The following is a 25,164-nucleotide window of genomic DNA, read 5'->3' as shown; positions in this document are numbered from 1 at the left end:
GTGTTAACCAACTCTGTTGTATTGTACTCCCCCAAGGTGCTCTGCAAACAGTAAGGTGCTCAGTATACCTCTGATTTAGTCTCTTTTGCATTCCACAGCTTGTCTACAGTTTAACAGCTGTGGCCCATGTGTGACTTCCCAGATCGGGTTTAACTGCAGCTGGTGCAATAAGCTTCAAAGGTAATGACTGCGTCCGCCTCCATCCATCCATCCATCCCTCGGCAGGTTCTGAGTTTGGGTTTTAATGCATACAGTTACGAGTGGGCAAGGTAGGTGGGAGGCTGAGAGGCGCACATTCTCATGCCTTCTGAAGAAACCAATTAGCTGACCAAAATGCTTAGCATATGTCCACAGCCAACTTTCCAATCATAGACCGGCTCTAAGTCTGGGCAGTCAGCCTCTCCACTTTTCCTCCGATCACAGCGCACCGCTCTTGAAGTTCAGAAAGAAGGAGGCATCAGTGGCTGACAGAGAGATCTCCCTCTCTAGCCCCAGTACACACGCACTCTCTTTCCAACCAGAATTCGATGTTGTATTATAATAATAATAATAATAATAATGGCATTTTATTAAGCGCTTACTATGGCAAAGCACTGTTCTAAGCACTGGGGAGGATACAAGGGGGGCTCACAGTCTTAATCCCCATTTTACAGATGAGGTTACCAAGGCACAGAGAAGTTCAGTGACTTGCCCAAAGTCACCCAGCTGACAATTGGCAGAGCTGGGATTCGAACCCATGACCTCTGACTCCAAAGCCCGTTTTCAGTATCCTGAATGCGAACCCACTAAGTCATGGTGGTGAGATGTCACCCACAACCCTCTGTCCTCTTGATCAGAAATGGAAGTTGCCATATTTTCAGCCCCCGAGGGATTCCCACAGCTGGCGTCTGCTGCCGTGCTACATGACAGCGCAGCCGGTATGCTGACACCTCTGAAAGCCGTTCAAGTGTGCAGAGCGGGTTGCAAATTCCACCTCCTCTCCGCTTCACGTAATGCTCTCCTCCCCGTAGCCCTCGGAAACCTAGACCAGCCTCGCAGTGTCGGCACGGTGGATGGTTCTGTTTTGATAAGCAATGGCCTCTTCTGGTTTTGTTCCGACCTTAGAAGTGAGCTGCAGCTATAGCGTTTGTAAAACAAATCACGGATTACGAGAACAGAACATGCCTATTAGCGTTTTTAGAGGTAGGATTTGATTTCCTGGCATGAAGAGGGCTTGACAAATGGTGGAAACAGCAGGAAAATAGGAATCTCTGGCCATTCATGTTCATTGTTCCCTGTCCTAGTCCATCAAAATAATAATGGTGGTTTTTTGTTAAGCGCTTACTATGTGCCAGATACTTTGCTACATGCTGGGATGGATACAAACAAATTGGGTTGGACACAGTCCCTGTCCCACGTGGGGCTCAATCCCCATTTTTACAGATGAGGTAACTGAGGCCCAGAGAAGTACAGTGACTTGCCCAAGGTCACACAGCAGATGAGTGACAGAGCTGGGATTGGAACCCATGACCTTCTGACTCCCGAGACCATGCTGTATCTACCATACCGTCTGTTTCTCTTAATGGAGTTTGTCTGAGCCAAGCAACATCCTCTCTCTATTTGGTAGCTGAAGACAAAAGAGCATGGCCCAGGGAGCCAGAGGACCTGGGTTCTAATCCCATTCCACCTCGTGCCTGCTGTGTGGCCTTGGGCAAATCACTTCACTTCTCTGTGCCTCAGTTCTCTCATCTTCAGAATTGGGATTCAATACCTCTTATCCTTCCTACTTAGACTGTGAGCCCCGTGCAGGACAGGGACTCTGTCTGACTTAACTTGTACCTTCCCCAGCGTTTAGAACCATGTTCGACACATAGTAAGCGCTTAACAAATACCACTAAAAAAAAAAAAAAGTACCTTTCCATGTATCTGGATCAAAGGGTTCGCTTGAAACGGTGAGTCAATCTCGGAAGCCAAGTCTGTTGAGACCTCGGGTGTCCAAATAAGCCGCTGATAACATAAGATGTCACTCAGCATATTTTATGGAGCAGAAAATTACTTCACCCTCAGCTTCTTAAAATCCCTGTGTGCTGGCATTTCTTTTTAATAAGTTACGGAAAATCTGAACACATGAACCGCGTGAAATGGCGATCGAATTAGCATTTTAGAAATTTGGGATTATATTTGCATGACAGACTTGATGGAAAGACACCGAGGCACAAGAAAAGAAAGCCGGGCAGGGCTGTTTAACGGGCACAGCAATTTCACTAACTGGGGTCAACTTTCTGACCAATGGTTTTCTGGGCTGTGATGTGTGGGAAACAGCATTGCCTAGTGGAAAGAGCACGGCCCTGAGAGTCAGAGGACCTGGGTTCTGATTCTGCCTCCACCACAGGTCTGTCTGCTGTGTGTGCCTGCTGTGTGGCAAGTCATTTAAGTTCTCTGGGCCTCAGTTACCTCATCAGTAAAATGGGGATTAAATTCCTCTCCCTCCGATTTAGACTGTGAGTCCCATGTGAGATGGGGGTTGTGTCCAACTTGATTATCTTGTATCTACCCCAGCACTTAAAACAGTGGTTATCACATAGTAAGCATTTAACAAATACCATAAATATAGGACCTGGCCTGAACAGCCCTGTTGTCCTTCTCAGCAGCAACTATTGAAGCGGCATGGCACAGTGGGTAGAGCATGGGCCCGAGATTCAGAAGGTCATAGGTTCTAATCCCGGCTTCGCCCTTGTCTGCTGTGTGACCTTAAGCAAGTCACTTCACTTCTCTGGGCCTGTTACCTCTTCTGTAAAATGGGGATTGAGACTGTGAGCCCCGCTGTGGGACAGGGACTATATCCAACCTTATATAGTATATCTTATAAGCTTATATCCACCCCAGCACTTCGTACAGTGCCTGGCATATAGAAAGCATTTAACAAATACCATTATTATTATTATCATTATTGAACCTACTATGTCCAGAGCCTTGTGCACAATATATTTTGTGCCGAGTGTCAGTAGGTATAGGGCCGTGCTGGTTAATTACTACATAAAGAGCAGTGTACTGGACATCTTCTATATGCAGAGCCTCATACTGCATACCCACTGCCTGCAGAGCACTGTATTGAGCACCTACTATGATTCAAGCTATATGTGGGTACCTATTACATGTAAAAGTCTGTGGTGGATGTCTGCTGTGTGTTGAGCCATGGATGAGTTCCTATTATGGGTAGCGTCCTATACTGGACATTTATTACATGCAGAGTCCTGTACTGTCATGCACAGAGCACTGTATTGGCATCTGCTCAGTGTGAAGCTCTTTACCAGCCAACTTTTCTATGCAGGGCACTGAACTGAACTCCTACTGTTTGTAGTCTCCAGTAGTACTTGTTAGGACCATTCAGTAGAAACAAAAGAGGAGGTCCCTGTGCATATTTGTGAATTCATTGAACAGTCCATTTTATTAATTCTTTTTTCACTGCTTCAAAATGTTTCTACTAGGCTTGTCTCTTTAATTAGAGTATAAGCTCCTTCCAGACAGGGAACTTGTCATAGCCTTCTGTTGTACTTCCCAAGTGCTTAGTACAGTGTTCTGCATTCATACTATTTTACTACTACTATAAACTACTACTACTACTATTCAAGGAGCTTATAGTCCAAAGGAGTCTTAGCAACTGATCTTACTGGGCAAGCTAACAGTTATATCTTGGAAACAAAAGGACCTGAGATAAATAAGAAGGATTGCATAAAAAAGCTTGCATTGCTAAATGTACTCAGTCATAACTGTTAAAAACATTTGTGCTGGAATTTAGTCTTTGGCAGCCAACCTGGGCTGTCAGCAAGATTTATATGTTGTCAAAGACCAGAGTTATGGAGCGTCTCTGTGCAGTAGCCGAAACTAGCTTGGCTAGTGTTACAGCGGATTCTGTAGGTTGCTGGGGTTATTTTTGTTTTTGGGTTGTTGTTTTTTAAAGCCAGTCTTATTCCTTCAGAAATAATCATGCTTTAAAATCACAAGATGAAGTAGTCTTGTAAGGGGAAGTGGTTGATAGATGCTGCTTGATGATGCTGGATCAAAGTCATTCATTCATTCAGTCGTATTTATTGAGCGCTTACTGTGTGCAGAGCACTGTACTAAGTGCTTGGGAAGTACAAATCGGCAACATATAGAAATGGTCCCTACCCAACAACGGGCTCACAGTCTAGAAGGGGGAGACAGACAACAAAACAAAACAAGTACCATCAGAATAAATAGAATTATAGCTACAAACACATCATTAATAAAATAGAGTAATAAATATGTACGAATATACACAAGTGCTTTGGGGAGGGGAAGGGGTAGGGCAGAGGGAGGGAGGGGGGCGATGGAGAGGGGAGGAGGAGGAGGAGGAGAGGGAAAAGGGGGGCTTAGTCTGGGAAGGCCTCCTGAAGGAGGTGTGTTCGTTCTTCAGACCTATATGGACAAAACCAGTAGTACCCAAAGCACCTAATTTCACTGGAATTTAAAGTGGAACTTCACTTGAGTACAAAAGGCTGCATGTATCCCGGGTACAATGTAACAAACTAGGAAAATGACCACTGTCAAGGCATTTATTGAATTTAGTTGCACATCTGTTGCTATGTTAGCTACAACACAAAGGAAGTTGGACAAACCAGTCCCTGATAAGAGTAACTGTGGTATTTATTAGTAGCATTCTATGTGCTAGGGTAGATAGAATATCATCAGACTGGACATAGTCCCACAGGGGGTTCACAGTCTGAGGGGGAAGAACAATGGGTATCGAATCCCCAGTTTACATATGAGGAAACTGAGTCCAAGGGAAGATAAGTCACTTGCCCAAGTTCTCACAGTAAATTGGGATTATAACCTAGGTCCTCTGATTTATAGGCCTGAGCTCTTTTCACTAGGTTACCTTTGAGTTGAGGAATGAGAAAAATCGTCCCTCATTTATCCTTTGATTTTGCAGTTAGTAGTAGTAGTAGTAGTAATAATAATAATAATTTTGGTATTTGTTAAGCACTTACTGTGTGCAAAGCACTGTTCTAAGTGCTGGGGAGGATAGAAGGTGATCAGGTTGCCCCATGTGAGGCTCACAATCTTAATCCCCATTTTACAGATGAGGTAACTGAGGCACATAGAAGTTAAGTGACTTGCCCAAAGTCACACAGCTGACAAGCGGTGGAGCCGGGATTCGAACCCATGACCTCTGACTCCCAAGCCCGTGCTCTTTCCACTGAGCCACGCTGCTTCTCTGTGGCAGTAGTACTGGTGGCAGTAGTAGCTGCAGCAGCAGCTATTATTGGGCACCCAATTTTTTTTTAATGATATTTGTAAGTTGCTGACTATGGGCCAGGCACTGTACTAAGCACTAGGGTAGATATAAGCTAATCAGATTGGACAAAGTCCATGTCCCACATGGGACTTGGGGTCTTAATCCCCATTTTACAGATGAGGTAACTGAGGCACAGAGAGCTGAAGTGACTTGCCCAAGGTCACATAGCAGACGTGTGGCAGTGCCGGGATTAGAACCTACGTTCTTCTGACTCCCAAGCCCTTGCTCTATCCTTAGGCCACGCGGCTTTTCTAACTGGGGTCATGCACTTGTATAAGGTGTTTGGGAAGAACAGAATAAACAAGTGACAAGATCCTTGCCCACAGACACACTCTAACAGAGGAGACCTAAAAATATGTCTAGCTTGAGCGGTCAAAAGAAAATATGAAATGCAATGTACATCCATATATAAGCAATAATTTGCAAATACATGAGAGTGCTAAGGAGTGTGTAAATAAAGTTGCAAGAAGGACTGCTGTGACACAGGACAAGGGGAGGTCAGTAGGGGAAAGCTTATAGGAGGAGATGAGATTTTAGGAAGGCTTTGAAGGTCTTTCCTGAGTCACGACTGGTAGTTCAGTCTAATAGTTTTTTTGGGGGAGGAAGGGAGGGTTAATGGCATTTGTTAAGCGCTCTTGTTGTTGTCTTATGCTATCGAGTCGTGTCCAACCCATAGCGACGCCATAGATACATCTCTCCTAGAACGCCCCACTTCCATCTGCAATTGTTCTGGTAGCGTACCCAGAGTTTTCTAGGTAAAAATCTGGAAGTGGTTTACCATTGCCGCCTTCCGCGCAGTAAACAAGTCTCTGCCTTCGACTCCCTCATGCCACTGCTGCCCAACACAAGTGAGTTTTGACTTGTAGCAGATTGCCTTCCACTCACTAGCCATTGGCCAAACTAGGAATGGAATGGGTAGGCCTCTGCTTGACTCTCCCTCCTGTAGTCATGACTGGTAGAGTACTGGAAACTCTCCAGGTGCGATCCTGAGAGGGGTGTTAAGCTCTTACTATGTGTCAAACACTGCTGTAAGCACTGGAGTAGGTACAAGTTAATTAGGTCAGACACAGTCCCTGTCCTGCACGGGGCTCACAGTCTAAGTAGGAGGAAGAATAGGTATCCCCGTTATATGGTTGAGGAAACTGAGGCACAGATAAGTGAAGCGACTTGCCCAAGGTCACACAGCAAGCAATCGGCAGAGGTGGATTAGAATCCAGGTCTTTCCACTTCCCAGGCCTGTGCTCTTTCCATTAGGCCCCGCTGATTCCCAGCGTGGATTATCTTGCCTAGGTGATTTCTTTGTCCTAGGCCACATCGAAATTCGTGTGCCATTTTTCCACCCACTCACTCAGCTTTATGGCGCTTTTCCTACAGTTTATCCCATCTGCATGGCATTTCACCATCTGGAAGAGTTTAGTGTCATCTGCAGACTTGGAGGTTCCACTGAAGATTTCCTTTTCCAGATCTTTTAAAAAAGATTAAATCAAACCAGCCCTACTCACCCAATTAGAAACTATGTAACAGATTTCCCCATTGTGAACTGATCCCAACAACCTGGGATCATTACTCCAAATTCTTGCAGATTCACTTTAGAAGTGAAAGCACATCTCTCTGCCGCTCATCGAATGTTGCAGTGAAAGTATTATTTGACCTTGGACAATTTGATTAATGACTGCTATCTCTGTTTCAGAAACTCCCAATTCCCTTTAGAACAGAACTATCACAATTTAGCAAATTGTTTATACTTGCTGCTACCAAAATTAATGACAAACCAAATGTTATTGAAAAGCGTAAATCCATTCAATATACTGTGGTTTCCAGAGATGAATGGATAAGGAGATGAATTCCAGGATAGAGCCAGAGAAATAATTAATCTGGGGACACAGAACCAAGCTGGAGAATATGACATAAATTGAAAAACCTTCCAGCACATTGATCTAGAAAGAGATCTGGAAAAAAATATGGAAAAAAGAAATACTAAATCATTAACCCATTACCCAGGGGCAGGATGCATTTTGCTAAGCCCCCCTTTAAAGCCTTATAGAAGGCATCTCTTCTCCAAGAGGCCTTCTCTAATTAAGCTCTCCTTTCCTCCTCTCCCACTCTCTTCTGCATCACCCTGACTTGCTCCCTTTATTCATCTCCCTTCCCAGTACCACAGCACTTAGGTACATATCTGTAATTTATTTATTTACATTAATGTCTGTCTCCCCCTCTCAACTGTAAGCTCATTCTGGGTAGGGAATGTGTCTGTTAGATTGTTATATTATATTCTCCCAAGCACTTAGTACACTGCTCTGCACACAGTAAGCACTCCATAAATACGACGGGCTGACTGACTAAACTAACATGGTTATCCCTCTCTTATAAGGGACTGTTTAAATCCCATAGGGCTTTGCATTTATGATCATTTTTAGCAAATAGCATTTGGGAAACCTCTATGTGCACCTGTTACCATGCTGGATTCTGAACCCAGGGCGGCTTCATCTCTAAATTCACTGTAATGATTTGAGGAAGGGAACTGTGCTAAACAGAAAATCCCCCATCTGAGTTTTTTCTTCCAGAGCACAGAATAGCCTCATTTAAGAAGGTGCCTTGGAGAAGTTTTCAGACTTAGGGACGGAGGAAGAGAGTGATAAAGCCAAAACCGCCTCTCTGACATCATTAATGGGTTCTGGTGGAACTGATGCCAGTGAAATGCCCGGGTGTTGGAGTGAAATGGAAAATTGACTCAACTGCTCGAAAGGGCAAGATGCATTTTCACCCAAAAGAGAGTAAGTGAGAAAGTTAAATGAAAGGACATTCTGGATTCCTACTCCAGATCCAAAAGTAGAAGGAGCTCAGTAAGTTGCCTGATGAAGTCATAAAAGGAAGGCTGGGGAAATCGACAGCTGGTAAAGACCACCTTAAATCTCTTAAGCTTGCTATCTCTTGAGTGTGCTGGAGGGAGAATTCATTCAAAAATAATAATGTCTGTCTAAGCTCTCCCTCATCAAATTAGAAATTGGCTGGGCCTTGCAGGGTAAGATTATCCTCAACCCAAGAATGCGGGTCTGTGACTTCAGATGGCATTTTTCCTTCCTCAAATAAGCAAACTTATCAGATCTCAGTCAGTCAATGGTATTTATTGAGCGCTTAGTGCATGCAGACCCCTGTACTAAGTACTTGGGAGAGTACAACAGAACAATATCGCATCATGATGGAGACATTTGGCTTCCGCCAGGTCGAACCAAAACAAACCAGCTGATTTCCTCAAATAGATGGCTGTCAGGATTGTAACAATGGCCAAAATCTCAGCCCTATTCAGTCTGGCTCTTGGATCCGTTTCCTCATCCATCACCTTCCCCTGAACACAAATATGCATTTCATTTTCATTGCGGGACTACTCTTAGATGCTTGCTTTTGTTCTTGATTCTTTAAAATACTGAAAAAAAATGCAGATGGAGTTCCCTGCAACCCTGAGGAGGCTTTTAAGTCAGAAGTTGCGAGTTTAAAGAAACAAGCTTTTGCAATATCAGTCCAAATGTTGTGACTTCACCCCCGCGTATTGTGTAGCCTTCCTACAATAAAATTTTCAAGGAAGGTGTATTTTTCCAGCCATATATTTTTTAAATGAGAATGTGAGATGGAAATTGAAAGAAGATTCTTGGAGGGAGGACTCCAATCTAAATGTCATCTGGAAAGCAAATTGGGAATATATATGTATATATATTTCCTTTCTTATGCCATATGTTTCCTTTTTGATGCCAAACCTTTAAGGTTTAACCAAACTCAGTCTACATAACCACTGGTTTGGGTTTGTTTTTTTTTGTCATGGTACTTATGAAGCATTTACTTTGTGCCAAACACTGAATTAAATGCAGGGGTAAATACAAGGTAAACAAGACACAATTTTTGCCACACACAGGGATTTTGTTAAATATGAATCCTAGTTCCAGAAGGAATTTGCTATTTTAAATCAGCAGTTTTGATGTTTATTATTTTGAATAGACTCCTTTTTGTCTCTAGGTGGGAACAAGTTATTTTGAATTAAAAATAATTCAAATTGAAAAAATACAAAAGCATCTTGGCTTCCTAAATGGACCTCAAGCCGCAGGCCTTTATGCATACACGCAGTCACCAAAACACAATACAGCTGGCAAAGATCAAAAGAAAATCAAAGCATATTCAGCAGTGGTAGGTTACCTGAGTTCAAACCAGTCATTTTCAAATTCACCGAATTTCCTGTTAGACATCCAACTGTAAGAACTCATTGAATTCATCCTGAGGATTATTTTTTCCACTTGTGCACAGCATTGCAAGAGCACTTCACATTGTGTGTAATTGATTTCTCCATGAAGATTTCATACTCATTTTTATTCTGGAATGACTGTATTCCTATGGTGGCACTGTAGAACAGCAGGTGATCTATTAAGATATTTGCCTGGAACATAGAATTTGCACATCAGTTACTTTGCATGAGAGACATGAAGAGCATTCTTGAATTGTCTGAGTTTTTGTAAAGTTTTTCAGAGAGTTATTGGTAATAATAGTTAATTATGGTATTTGTTAAGTACTTCAACGTGCCAAGCACTGTTCTAAGTGCTAGGGTAGATACAAGATATTCAGGTGTCCCTCGTGGGGCTCGCAGTCTTAATCCCCGTTTTACAGATGAGGTCACTGAGGCACAGAGAAGTAAAGAGATTTGCCCAAGGTAACAAAGCAGACAAGTGATGGAGCCAGGATTAGAACCCACATCCTCTGATTCCCAAGCCCAGGCTCTTTCCACTAAGCCATGCTGCTTCTCAAGCCATGAAAGCACCTACATTTTAATGTAAAGTTTTTGTTTTATTAATGCATGAAAAATGGCCCGCCTCTTCAGCCAGTACAGGGATACTATGAGATGAAATGAAAGGATTCATGTACAAACTCTGTGGAAAAATAAAAAGCACTATACAAGCTTAAGGTATTATTAATACTAATGTTTCAGAAAAGGTTAAAAAAACCCAAGAAGGTACCAAGTTCCAAATTCCTTTCCCCCCTCAACTGAAAATATTTCAGCTGATGTCAAAAGTGTTGTCTTGCAGGATTTCTATCCCAACCCAAGGTAATACCTACCTGGGTTGCCGTGGAACAAATGAACTCCAGTGATTATGGGCTGGAATGGTTTTCAGGAGTCAGATTAAAGAGTGACTTGGGCCACTCAGACAATATCAGGAGCTGGTCACTCATGGTGTAGTGGCTAGAGCACGAGCCTGTGCATCAGAAGGTCATGGGTTCTAATCATGGCTCCGCCATGTGCCTGCTGTGTGACCTTTAGGCAAGTCACTTCACTTTTCTGAGCCTCAGTTACCTCATCTGGAAAATGGGGATTGAGACTGTGAGCCCCACGTGGGACAGGATCTGGGGAACAGCACGAGCCTGCGAGTCGGAGGACCTGGACTCTAATCCCAATTTTGCTGCTTGCCTGCTGGGTGACCTGGGGGAGTCACCTCACTTCTTAACTTATTATTAAGTTACTTAATAATTACTTATGTAATATGGCAAGTCACTTAACTTCTCTGTGCCTCAGTTATCTCATCTGCAAAATGGGGATTAAAACCGTGAGCCCCTCATAGGACAACCTGATCACCTTGAAACCTCCCCAGCACTTAGAACAGTGCTTTGTACATAGTAAGCGCTTAACAACTATCAACATTATTATCATCATTATTATTATTATTATTATTATTATTAGATCCTCTGACTCTCAGGCCCATGGTCTTTCCACTAGACCACATAAGGCAAACACTACCAAAACGTTGGGGCAGAAATCAGTCAATCAGTGGTATTTACTGAGCACTTACAATGTGCAGAGCATTGTACTAAGCATCCAACACTACTAATCGTGCAAAAACAGTATTTTTGCTAGTCCCGACAATCTGCCCATTTCTTTCGAATATTTCCAGAAGCCCCCTCTGCTAAGAATCCCATCACAGCCTGCCAAGTTTCTCCCCTCGATCTCAAGAGAAGCAGCATGGTGTAGTGGATAGAGCATGGGCCTGAGATTCAAAAGGTCATGGGTTCTAATCCCAGCCCTGCCACTTCTCTGCTTTGTGACCTTGGGCCAGTCACTTCACTTCCCAGGCCCTCAGTTACCTCATCTGTTAAATGGGGGTTGAGGCTGCGAGCCCAATGCGGGACAGAGACTGTGTGCAGCCCGATTTGCTTGTATCCACCCCAGCGCTTAGTATGTCGCCTGGCACACAGTGAGCACTTAAAAAATCAATCGTATTTATTGAGCGCTTACTATGTGCGGAGCACTGTACTAAGCGCTTGGGAAGTACAAATTGGCAACATATAGAGACAGTCCCTACCCAACAGTGGGCTCACAGTCTAAAAGGGGGAGACAGAGAACAAAGCCAAACTAACAAAATAACAAATTCTTAACAAATGTTCTTAACAAATACCACAGTTATTATTGTTAGAGGGACTTATGATGTAATGGGGTTAGTGGGAGCCAGGACCGCCTTCCAGTGCATCGGGAGAGGGTGGTTTCTCTCCTCACACTTTCCCTCTACCACTTCTGCTCAGGATGCAAGCCCCCACTGTTTCCTGCCTTGCAAGCCTGAGGGAGTCAGGGAAATGGGTCTGGGAGATGGGCTGCCACCCCTAACTCCCAGTGGTCATCTCCTCACTTGGGCCCTGGCTCTACTCAGCCCTTTGCTACCTGTTGAGGAGGGCAGCCGATTGCTCAGAGTGCAATAATAATAATAATAATAATAATAATGTGGACATCTGGAAGGTGGGTGACACTTCTGTGAAGCAATCAAGCAAGCAGTGGTATTTATGGAGCACTTGTAAGTAGTGCACAGTACTAAGTGCTTGGGAGAGCATAATAAGCATAATAAGAGAAGCAGCGTGGTTCAGTGTAAAGAGGCCAGGCTTGGGAGTCAGAGGTTCTAATGCCGGCTCCACCTTGTCAGCTGTGTGACTTTGGGCAAGTCACTTAACTTCTCTGGGCCTCAGTTACCTCATCTGTAAAATGGGGATGAAGACTGTGAGCCCCACGTGGGACAACCTGATCACCTTGTATCTACCCCAGCGCTTGGCACATAGTAAGCGCTTAACAAATGCCAACATTATTATTATTATAATAATGAGTGAGTAGACGTGACCCTGCCTTCAAGGAGCTTCAGTTTAGTGAAGCTTTCTTTTTTTAATGGTATGTGTTAAGTGTGTACTGTGTGCCAGGCGCTGTACTAAGTGCTGGGGTAGGTATAAGGTAATCAGGGTGGACATAGCCCCTGCCCCACATGGGGCTCGCTGTCTTAATCCCCATTTCACAAATGAGGAGACTGAGGCCCAGAGGAGTGAAGTGACTTGCCAAAGATCACACAGCAGACAAGTAGCGGAGCTGGGATTAGAACTCAGATCCTTCTGCCTCCCAGGCCTGTGTTCTTTCCAGTAGGCCACACTGCTTCTCTTAAGGTTTGTGTGAGGAGCAAATCATCCTGGCCCAAGTTCAATCTATGTTAAACCCTGAGGATTTTAAAAGAAAGGCTTTAATGATAATTGTGGTATTTATGAAGCACATAGGAGGAGAGAGAACAGGATTGTTCATTGATCTCTTCCATTATCCCCTTTTTCCCCATGTTGCCGTTACTCTCTTGTCATTTCTGCCTCTGGATTGGAACCTGGGCCTTCTCTCATTTCAAGATGTTCCAGCGGGTTCGATCGCCACAGGCAAGACTGGGTGGACAGTGGCTGCCCTGAAGAGGTATGTAGTGAAATGTGACATTTATTTATTATTGTGGCATCTGGTAAGCCCTTACTATGTGTCCAGCCCTGTTCTCAGCGCTGGAGTAGGTTGGACACGGTTCCTGTCCTACATGGGGCTCACAGTCTAAGTAGGAAGGAGACCAGGTATTGAATCTCCATTTTGCAGTTGAGGTAACTGGTAATAATATAATAATAATAATGATAATTAGGTATTTGTTAAGCACTCTGTGCTAGGCACTGTACTAAACGCTGTACTAAGACTGTGAGCCCACTGTTGGGTAGGGACTGTCTCTATATGTTGCCAATTTGTACTTCCCAAGCGCTTAGTACAGTGCTCTGCACATAGTAAGCGCTCAATAAATACGATTGATTGATTGATTGATTAGGGTAGACACAGACTAATCACGTTGTCTCACTTGGAGCTCACAGTCTTAATCCCCACTTTACAGATGGGGAAATGGAGGCACAGAGAGAGAGAGAGAGAGGTTAAGTGACTTGCCCAAGGTCACACAGCAGACAAGTGGCAGAGCTGGGATTAGTACCCAGGTCCTCTGCCCCGCAGGCCCGTGCTCTATCCACTTGACTATGTTGCTTCTCACCTGGCAGAGTCGGGATTATAATTTAGGTCCTCCAGGCCTGAGATTCTGTGAGAACAGTTAAGCAATTAGATCAGTCTTTGAGTTCTGGTTACAACTTATTAAGAAGGCTCTCAACTTCCCACCAATTCACTTGGCTCGCAATATGTCAATGAAGGCTTGACTGGAGGAAAGCAAATAGGCTCTTCAAAGGTAAAAGGCCAATGTGGAAACTAGCTCCAAAGGAAATCTAATCAATATGGGGAAATAATGTGACGGAGAGCACTCTCTGTAATATTGATTCTGCCATGAATGTTAGATGGGAAAATTCTTCACCCAAGCAAAGACATTATTTTGGTCCTCGTGACTGCAATTTCCCCTCCTTTCTATCCCCTACCCAAATGAAGAGTTTCTCCAAGATGTTCTACCAATATAACAAGTGGAAAGTGACCCCTGTCCTCATTCTTCAGGAAGCTTCAAAGGGACAAATGTGACCTTTTATTTTAATGGTATTTTTTAAGCGTTTATCTTACTCATACTTAGACTGTGAGCCCCACGGGGGACTTGAATGGCTCATAATTTCCTTAGCACTGAGTACAGTGCTTGGCACATAGTAAATGCTTAACAGATGTAATAATCTATGTGCCAGACACAAGCTAATCAGGTTCGTACAGTCCTCTTCCCACTTGGCTTCCTACTTAATCCCCATTTTACAAATGAGGAAATGGAGGCACAGAGAGAGGTAAAGTGACTTGCCCAAGGTCGCTCAGCTAACAAGTGGCGGAGCTGGGATTTTTAATGGTTGCATTGATTCTCTCACTGTGGAGAAAGAATCAAAAAGCAGAGGGAAAGTCTCCTGGAAAATCAGATCCTGGAAAAACTTTCTGTGGAGAGGCTCTGATTTCAATAAGTAAAGCTTCTTAAGCCTGGATAAATATATTACCAAGAGTGTTTCATTAAAGGAATAATTACATTGTCAATTTTTTTTTTTTAACCAATCACCACCTTTTTGAGTGTCTTGCTGATCACATGTTCAGATGACCAACCAATATATAGTGACAAACATTCCAGGAAGGGGTGGTAAACTGTGGGACACCCCAGCCTCATTTCTGAATCCTAAGGGGGTTCAGAAGATGGAAAGGATAAAGACTGGAGCCGACCAAACACAAGGAGGGTCCTTGCCAAGTCTGAAATGGCCAGGAGGGATCTATATTTATATAACCAGTGTTCAACACATAGTCAGCGCTTAACAAATACCATTTAAATAAAAGATTGACAGTCTCACCCACAAGTGTGGAAAGGATTTCAGACAATGTCACCTTGGGCTGTGAAGCCAGAAGTACATGTTTAGAGATGGCCATGTAGCCATGATTTATAACATCTTTAGTTTTTACTTGAAGCATTGCAGACCAGACCAAAGAGTAAATTCATTCTGCGCAAAATCCTATTCCCCATAGGTCAGTTCCAAAGCTTGGTATCCACAAACCCCTTTCTTGCTCAGGAACTCTTTGAATTGCCAGAAGATGAAAGGTAACCTTTTGTTCTCTTTGTGTCCTTCTCCCAAGTCAAAAGAGAAGATATGTGAGAAGACTGTGGAGACAATTGAAACTTCTCCTCACACCACTACCACAGTCACACAAGCAACTACCACACAATTCAGAGCTTTAACCACCACACAAGAAAGGAGTTCATCCCAGCTGCCTACCAGCCTGCCAACTGAAGGTAGGGAAAACGAGAATGGTTTTTTTCTTTCCTGACAGGAATGGGATCCTGAAATCCAATGAGCAAGAGTTCCTATCGAAAAATAAGACTAATCTTTAGTGAGATGGGTTGCTAGTTCTGCTTTCAAAAAAAAAGGGGGCTTTGAAATGTGAGGATATCTACTAGCTTTCTTTGTTTTCTCATTTGGGTGGTGAGAAATTATCTGAGGTTCTAATTGTCCTCAGCAGAACTGGAAGATGAGTTTCTTTATGGTGTACCAGATGCCTCTGTATTTCAGAAGTGACCATTTCAACCAGGCAGTGGCTAGGTGGAACAGGAATCAGAATACCCAAGCTAAGTTCAGTTTTGCAAAGCTTTATTTAATGTTCAAAGGCACGGGTACAAAACTAGTTGGGCCACAAACCAAAGCTTCCCAGAGTTTTCTTCAAAGTTTCTCTTCAAAGTCTACTCTTTGGAAATGGGAGTATTAGGCAGAAGTTAGAGTGTGACTGACTGACTGGAGAACATTAAGAGGGAAAGCGTAAGTAGAGAAACACTTAGGTAAAACTGATGAGTGATCATACTTGGACCTTTACCTTTAAACCTCTAGTGCTTGCTCTCTTTTTGACAAGAAATTAAATGGAGATGCCACCTTCCTGCTTTTGATTGAAATTCAGCTGGAAGTTAAAGCTGGCTAGAGTCAAATGAACTGAAGAATCATTATTTAATCCATATGTAACTCTTCTATATAATAATAATAATAATGGCATTTATTAAGTGCTTACTATGTACAATGCACTGTTCTAAGCACTGGGGAGGTTACAAGGTGATCAGGTTGTCCCACGGGGGGCTCACAGTCTTCATCCCCATTTTACAGATGAGGTAACTGAGGTTCAGAGAAGTTGTGACTTGCCCAAAGTCACACAGCTGACAATTGGCAGAGCCAGGATTTGAACCCATGATCTCTGACTCCAAAGCCCTTGCTCTTTCCACTGAGCCACGCTGCTTCTCCTCTGCTGATCTAGGGTTAGGTCTAGGGGAATCAATCAAACAAGGGTATTTGCTGAGTGTTTACTTTGTGCAAAGCACTGCACTAAGTACTTAGGAGAGTAAAATACAGAAGTGTTAGGAGACATGGTAATAATAATGATAATGATGGTATTTGTTAAGCACTTACTTTGTGCCAAGCACTGTTCTAAGTGCAGGGGTAGATAGGTAGAAGGTAATCAGGTTGTCCCACGTGGGACTCACAGTCTTCATCCCCATTTTACAGATGAGGTAACTGAGGCATAGAGAAGTTAAGTGACTTGCCCAAAGTGGCAGAGCTGGGATTAGAACGCACATCCTCTGACTCCCAAGGCTGTGCTATTTCCACCAAGCCAGGCTGCTTCTCTAAATAATAATGGTCGTATTCGTTAAGCGCTTACTATATGCCAAGCACTGTACTAAGAACTGGGATAATCAGGTTGCCCCCACTTGGGGCTCACAGTCTTAATCCTCAATTTACAGATGAGGTAACTGAGGCACAGAGAAGTGGCTTGGCCAAGGTCACACAACAGACAAGTAGCAGAGGCAGAATTAGAACCCATGTCCTCTGATTCCCAAGCCCGTGCTCTGTCCACTAAGCCATGCTGCTTCTCAAGGAGCTTCTCAATGATCCTTGCCCTCAAGGAGCTTAAAGCCTAATGGAGAAGTTTCATTTTGAAAATAATTCCTGAGAAAGCGCCACAACCTTTCAGGGCCAGGGAATATGAAGGATCTAAAGATTGAATTGTACTTTCCAAGCGCTTAGTACAGTGCTCTGCACACAGTAAGTGCTCAGTAAATACAATTGAATGAGTGAATGAATTTGAAGGTAGAACCAACTGATAATACAGGCCTCTAGGCCGTAAGCTTGTTGTGGGCAGGGAACATGTCTACCAACTCAGTCTCTCAAGTGTTTAGAACAGTGCTCTGGGCACAGTAAGAGCTCAATAAATATCACTGATTGATGGATGATTGAATACAGTTCAGGAGCTAGTGTCTAGTGCAACCAATCTGGTGAAATCTGTCTCTACTGGATTTATATTTATGTTGCTATAAATCCTGGTTTCTTGTTTCACCAGCCATGCTGGTACCCTGTTATTGATTGCTGTAGCTTAAATCTTCAGCTAATGGGAATCAGTTTTATAAAATTGGTAATTAATTTGAAATTGATTTTTGTCCATAATTTGTTAAATCGGCAATATGGCCTGGGTGACTTCGTACTCAGAATAATTCAGTATTATATTTTTGGAGATAAATAAGGGCATGAGAGTTATCTTTACAAATGCTTACTTAGCTTTGGTTTGTTAGGACCTGAGAATATTAAAGAACACATGATTGAGAGCCTTTTCTTGGCACCTAGTACGCACTTAGTGAATACCGTAACTAATTATATTCTGAGGTAAGCACTGTAGCGTACTTAAACTTGAGTCAGGCAATGAATGGTTCCTACAAAATGCCTTCATTGTGCTTCGAATACCAAATCCTGTCAGTGTGACAGGTAAGTCAGGAAGTTGAAAAGCTCTGCTGATGAGATTTATGAACTCATTAAGGAAAGTTTCCCAATCTAATAACTTCAAATTTCTCTTTCCAGACGACACCAAGATCGCACTGCACCTCAAAGATAATGGAGGTAGGTACCAATATTTTTCTTGTCATGATTCCAAGGTAATTTAAACTCAATCTCTTCCTCCTCTTTCATCTGAATCAGAAAATGAATGAGCGATAAGTGTCCTGGGATATCATTCGACCCTTCTACTGCTTCTTCCTCTCATCCTCCCGTTCAAGCAGTTGGAGAGAAGAGCGGGGAATGGCAAGGGGCATAGCAGCATGGCTCAGTGGAAAGAGTCCGGGCTTTGGAGTCAGAGGTCATGGGTTCAAATGCCGGCTCTGCCAATTGTCAGCTGTGTGACTTTGGGCAAGTCACTTAACTTTTCTGTGCCTCAGTTACCTCATCTGTAAAATGGGGATGAAGACCGTGAGCCCCCCGTGGGACAATCTGATCACCTTGTAACCTCCCCAGCACTTAGAACAGTGCTTTGCACATAGTAAGTGCTTAATAAATACCATCATTATTATTATTATCACCTCCCATTTCCTTATGGCAAAGCCCAAGGTTAAACAGTTTAACTTACGGGTTCACACCCATTTGGAGGACACATTTTTTAACCAGTCTCCAGCAGTGAAAATGGTTTCTTCAAAGACAAAATCATAAGAAGATAGGGAATCCGGAGAGTTGTTTATTTTTTTTCAAAATAGCACTTCCAGGCTGTTTCCTCCTATGATGTCTTATATCAAAGCTACATACCGATAAAAAGGATTTTCAATCAAAGTGTGTTTAGTGAAGGAAAAGAGTGTGTGAGGGGGGATGTCCTCATCTTCACACCATCATCTATTATGCAAATGGAAGTCACACTATACCATTAATCTAGACAGGGCTTTATGTTTATGCACATAGTAATGATTTCCTGTGCCCACTGAAATCCCCTGGGAGCCCAGTGAGACGTTCTTGCTTTCAATAGTTGGGGACTTTTACATCCTGGATGGTACAACTTTTATCCAGGGATCAAAGCTAACGATGCTGATTTTGAGTACTTCCCTGCAGTTCTCTGCACTGATGATATTCCTGCCGGACATATACTCAGTTTAATATTTTACAGTGGTTGCTTTGAGAGAGAAGCTTCTTTGCCCTCCTTTGGAATATCCTTGTCTTGGCAGCTGCAGTGTAGTTGGTTGCATATAGGGTATTTTATTCCTTGTTGCAGCGTTAATTTGAGGCTAGATGAGCTTTTTAGGAGGTCACGTGCAAGGGCATTGTCGTTCCGTGTAGCAATGATGGGGACTTTTGTCGTAGCCTCAGAGTATTTGTCATAGGAATAATAGATATTGGGGGCCTTCTTAATATTTGTGGTACTTGTTAATCATTTACTATGTGCCACACATTAAGCATTGGGGTAGATACAAAATAGTCAATTCGAGAAAACGTCCTGTCCCACATGAGACTTGCAATGTAAATAGTAGGGAGAACAGGTATTTAATTCCCATTTTACAGTTGCAGAAACTGAGGCACAGAGCAGTTAAGTGACTTGCCTAAGGTCCCACAACAGGCAAGTGGGAAAGCCAGGCAGGATTAGAACCCAAGTCTTCTGACTCCCAAGCCCATGCTCTTTCCACTAGGCCACGCCGCTTCTTCTTTGTCCATGATCAATCAGTCAGTCGATCGTATTTATTGAGCTCCTACTGTATGCAGAGTATTGTACTAAGCACTTGGGAGAGGACAGTATAACAATATAACAGACACATTCCCTGCCCACAGTGAGCTTACAGTTACATGGGGGCTGTGTCCAATCTGCCCATATTGTATCTACCCCAGCGCTTAGCACATAATAACATTTGTAAAAATGATATTAAATGCTTTCTATACGCACTGTTGTAAGGCTCTGGGGTAGATCAGGTTGGACACAGTCCATGTCCCACATAGGGCTAACAATTTTAATCCCCATTTTACTGATAAGGGAACTGAGGCACAGGGAATTGAAACGACTTGCCCAAAGTCACAGAGCAGACAAGTGGCGAGCCAGGATTAGAACCCAGGTCCTTATGACTTTCAGTCACTAAACAAATGCAGCAATCATCATCATCATCATGATTGTTATTATTGGTAATATACTATTGCTTTCTCCTACCTGTAATTTATTGTAGTGTCTCTCTCCCCCACTAGAGCGTAAGAACTTTGAGGGCAGGAATCCTGTCTAGAAATTCTGGCTTAGGAATGTGTGTTTGTTAGGCACTTACTATGTGCCAGACACTGTTCTAAACACTGGGATGGATACAAGCAAATCGGGTTGGACACAGTCTCTGCCCCACATGAGACCCACAGTCGTAATCCCCATTTTGTAGATGAGGAAACTGAGGACCAGAGAAGTTAAGTGATTTGCCCAAGGTCCCACAGTAGACAAGTGGTGGGCCCAGATTAAAAACCAGGTCCTTCTGAATCTCCGGCCTGTGCTCTAGCCACTGGCCCATGCTGCTTCTCAGTAGTGCCAAATGCTCTGGAGAGGTCTGCAAACACTGAAGAGGGGTCTTGATGCTGTTTCCTGCTTGCCTTCTGTCTCTGACATGCAACAGAGATCAGGTATCCAATACTTCATTGGGTCTGAAGCCACAGTTGAATTCTGTGACCATAGCTGAAGTGACCCTAGGACCAAATACTAAGTGCTTGGGATAGAAACATGAAAATTGGGTTGGATACAGTCCCTATCCCACATGAGGCTCACAGCCTTAATCCCCATGTTACAGATGAAGAAACGGAGGCCCAAAGAAGCTTGTCCAAGGTCACACAGTAGACAAGTGGTGGAGCCAGGATTAGAATCCAGGTCCTCTGACTCCCATCCCTGTTCTCTTTCCACTAGGCCATACTGCTTCTCCTGTTTGGAGAGCTCAACTGATTCAGCCTGTTTGCCATGTTTCATGGCTATCCATCTTTCTGACTTCTGTCACCCTGAACATTTTCACTATTATTTTCATCATCCATCCCTGAGAAGAAGAAGAAATTCATTTATTTCACATTCAGCTCCAACTTCCAAGAGGCCATGCCTCTTAGCGTAGAACTTGAGACATGGAAATCAGGATAGTCATCACCTATCTGGAAGGAGGAGTATCACCTGAAAAATAAGGGCCAGATTAGCATCTGGAAGAGTGAGCCTCAGAGTCCCTCAGTGTCTTTATCTTGACTAAGTGTCCAAAAGTGTCATTTTCTAGGTGTAAAATCCGCTTCATTTTAGCAGTAGACCCAGCATCTGACCTGATTAGAAATTCCCTTTCCTTAGGCCATTTCTTTATACTTGCAATAAAAGAACTGAGAAACTTCAAAGTAATAGAAAAGCAAAGTCACTCAACAGGATTTCTCATTCCGCACCCCTGAACTGGGTTTTAATCTAGGAAGTCATTCTTGATGAATTTTCAATTATGCACTGAGTTTTTACGATGCCCCTTAGATTAGGTGTGGATAAAACCGCCGGCACCAAAGGCCACTTCTTTGATATTTGTAAGGTTGATCAGCTTTTCAGTCAGAGCAGATGATTCGGGACAGATGAATACAAAATCTTGAGTCTTTTCAGGCAACATCCTGTAAAACTCTAATCAAAGGGACCTTTTATGATGAAAAATGAGGCCCTATCTGATCAGAGTGGGTCTTATAGCATGGATGCCAGCAGCCAACTAGCTGGGTGGGAACAACAAAGGATTTCATATCAGCTCTGGATTTCCTTCCCCAGCTGGAACTTTGCAGGGCACATTTGAGGAAGTTAGTTCTAACTCAATTAAAATTCTAAGTTTCCAGCCCAAGTGTATGACAATCAACCCTTCTATCTCGTCTTGTGTATCACCCTCAGTGAGGCACACAATAGCATAAACGATTACTTGATTTTCCTCTCTGTGGTGTGGTTTTCCCTTTCCCTGTGCTGACAGCAAAGCTTGGAATTCAAAGATAGATGTTTTTCTTCAAGGATCTTCTTTCTTCTGGCCAGGTAAGCCAGAACCTATGTGATTTGGTGGTCTCATTTCTGATAATGATTATGATCTAATCATTATCGTATTGGATTACTGCTTGGGGTACCTCATCAGGACTTGTGGCCCCTCAGAAATAATCCGTGAAGATCAATTATTTCCAATTTATGCTCAGATGCTAAATGGAACCCTTTTCAATCTGTTTTGCTCTTCCAAAATGAGGAACTGGATGGAATGTCCATAGAATTCTGGTAAACTTACTTTCTCTTGATGTATCAGTCCTAGGGAAAAGACTATCTTCTGAACTAGGGAAAAATTTGACTCTGCCAGGGAATGATTCAGTTGAGATATTTTGTTATCTTAAAAAAATTTGGCGTTTTCTTTATAATGTGCTGTGAAGCCCTTCAATTTATTTTAAAAGCACAGCAACAGAGTGAATTTTCAAGAAGTCACATGGTATTTGGTAGGTGCTTACTGTGTGCCAGGCACATTACTAAGCGCTGGGATAGATATAGGCTAATCAGGTTGGACACAGTCCATGTCCCACATGGGGCTCAGAATCTTAATCCCCATTTTATGCATGAGGTAACTGAGGCATAAAGCAGTTAAGTGACTTTCCCGAGGTCACACAACAGGCAAGTGGTGGAACTGGGATTAGAGCCCAGGTCTTTTTGACTCCCGGGCCCGGACTGTTTCCACTTGGCCACACTGCTTCTCTAAAAGGTCTTTCGATGACCTTTTAATTGAAATTGTTGGTGCTACCTTTGAATAATTGGGCTCAGAATTGTAGGTGGCATTTTCCAGATGAGGCTTTTTTCAGAATTAGTTCAAGATGTGTAGCTAATAATGCAGAGAGTAGACTCTCAAGCATTTCTACAAAGTGATTACTTTGAACATTCTAATGAAGCCACACCTTTACTGAGTTGTTCTGAATAGCTGCTCTAACTCGAAATCTCAAAATCAAGTTCAATCTGTCTTATTTTTGAACATTATCAAAAATACATCTTCCAAAACACAGCTCCAGAAGCCTGCTCTGTGACTTCGTAATAATTCTGGGTATGGTATCTTTATTAACTTTTTAGTCATGATGGGTTAATTTCCTTTGAGTCATTCATCATTCAGCCAAATTATGATTTTCTTCTCACCCATCAATCACCTAGATTAAAGAACACAACTTTCGATATGTTATCTCAGTCTTTACCAGGCTTTGGATGTGTTTCTTTCCAGTTCACAATCTCAAAAGCTAAGGAAAACTGACTTCTTTTTGACAGGCCATTGACTAGATATCACTTTCCATTTCAGAGTAGCATTAAAGTTTGTGCCTCGTCTGGCTGTCTCTTACGGCAGCACTAACCCTGGTGGAGGTAGGATGCTGTGCATGACTGTGCATTCAAATGTTTTTCTATTGCCCAATGCAGTCTACTGAGAAGCAGCATGGCTCAGTGGAAAGAGCACGGGCTTTGGAGTCAGAGGTCATGGGTTCAAATCCCAGCTCCACTACTTGTCAACTGTGTGACTTTGGGCAAGTGACTTAACTTCTCTGCACCTCAGTTACCTCATCTGTAAAATGGGGATTAAGACTGTGAGCCCCCCGTGGGACAACCTGATCACCTTGTAACCTCCCCAGCACTTAAAACAGTGCTTTGCACATAGTAAGCGCTTAATAAATGCTATCATTATTACTATTATTATTATTACTCTGGTGATAGGGGACTCCAGATGAGCTGAGGGCTCTGTTATTGTCTTGAAAATTCTGAGACCTGATATAGCTTGTCTGCTAGCATGTGCGCGCACGCACACACACACACACACACACACACACACACCCACACACACACACACACACACCCCCCCCCCATCCATACATATATGTGGACTCACGTAATATCAAGTCACCCATTTAGAGTCTCCCCACTAGATTATAAGCTTGAGGACAAGGATCATCATCAATCGTATTTATTGAGTGCTTACTGTGTGCAGAGCATTGTACTAAGTGCTTGGGAAGTACAAGTTGGCAACATATAGAGACAGTGCCTACCCAACAGTGGGCTCACAGTCATGTCTACTCATTTTTTTTCACCTTACTTGTTACGCACCTACTATGTGTCTTTGGAAGGCCAAATGACTCAACTTAGATGATCATATTTTGGACCCATAATCAGGAGGACTGATTCTCTGGAGAAGATACTATTGCCAGGAGAAGTCCAGGGAAAACATGGAAGAGGCAGACCTGCAGCCAGATGGATAGAGACCATAACAACGATAACGGAAGAACCATTAGAAAGGTTGCGGACTATGGCAGAGGACAGGACGTTCTGGAGAAAGTAGATCCATGGAGTCGTTGTGACTCAGAAATGACTTGATGGCACTTAATAGTAATAATAATACTGCGTGTCAAGCACTGTTCCAAGTGCTGAGGTAGAAGCAAGTTTATCAGGTTGGACACAGTCCCTGTGCAACATGGGGCTCACACAGTAAGTGGGTGAGGGGAGGATTTAGTCCTCATTTTATTGATGAGGTAACTGAGGTACAGAAAAGTTAAGTGACATGTCCAAGGTCACACAGCAAGCAGGGTTTAGAATCCAGGTCCTCGGACTCCTAAGCCCATACCCTTTTCACTAGCTCATCTGTCATTTATTCTTTTAATATTAATGTTTCTCTCCCCCTCTAGAGTGTAAACTCATTGTGAGTAGGGAATGTGCCTGCTATACTGTTATACTGTGCTCTCCCAAGTGCTTAGTACAATGGTCTGCACAAAGTAAGCACTCAATAGATATGATGGATTGATTGATTGCTATGTGCCAAGCACTGTTCAAGCACTGGGGTAGCTCAAAGGTAATCAGGTTGGACACAGTCCATGTCCCACATTGGGCTAACAGTGCTTGGGAGAGTACAATAAAACAGTAGACACGTTCTCTGCCCACAAGGAGCTGAAATTTCTGAGTACGAGGGACAGGAGGAGTGAGGAGTTAACTGTCATGATTTCAAGCAATTACCTGGTATTAACTCTTAACATCCTTGCAGTTTGCTGGGGCCGAAACTCATGCTTCCTGTGAAAACCATTACCTGTTGAATCACCTTTGAACAGGGCGATAGTTAACCCCAGTGCTTAGGCAAAGTTTTGGTCTTCTTCATAAACCTCCAGCTTTGCCTTAATTGAGCAGAAGAGAAATTTAATCATTGTTAATTCCATGGCTACTACCCTGTGCTTCAGTGAAAGGGTGTCAGGCCGTTGAAACTCACCTCTCTTTCAGAGGATCGGCTCCGTCCCATTCTTTGAAATTCCTCCTAGCTGAAGGGAAGAGTCCTGAACTCATC

General features: G+C 43.1%; 1 protein-coding gene and 1 non-coding gene across 2 annotated transcripts in view; one reads left to right on the top strand and one right to left on the bottom strand.

The window, feature by feature from the left end:
* The window catches only part of PLXDC2 (plexin domain containing 2), a 251,643-nt gene that overhangs the window by 195,572 nt on the left and 30,907 nt on the right, over window positions 1–25,164 (top strand). The window contains exons 9-12 of the mRNA XM_038755652.1: window positions 99–180; window positions 12,977–13,037; window positions 15,180–15,336; window positions 17,933–17,971. Of these exons, the coding sequence (XP_038611580.1) occupies window positions 99–180; window positions 12,977–13,037; window positions 15,180–15,336; window positions 17,933–17,971 (339 nt within the window). The remainder of the gene's footprint in view (window positions 1–98; window positions 181–12,976; window positions 13,038–15,179; window positions 15,337–17,932; window positions 17,972–25,164) is intronic.
* LOC119936411 lies at window positions 6,158–6,295 on the bottom strand. The gene has a single exon (XR_005453740.1). It is a non-coding gene; the product is annotated as a small nucleolar RNA SNORA7 (small nucleolar RNA).

This window comes from Tachyglossus aculeatus, chromosome 13 (assembly GCF_015852505.1).
Source record: "Tachyglossus aculeatus isolate mTacAcu1 chromosome 13, mTacAcu1.pri, whole genome shotgun sequence".
Taxonomy (NCBI): Eukaryota; Metazoa; Chordata; class Mammalia; order Monotremata; family Tachyglossidae; genus Tachyglossus; species Tachyglossus aculeatus.
Note: the sequence above shows the minus strand (reverse complement) of the source record. Positions and strands in the feature narration are given on the sequence as shown.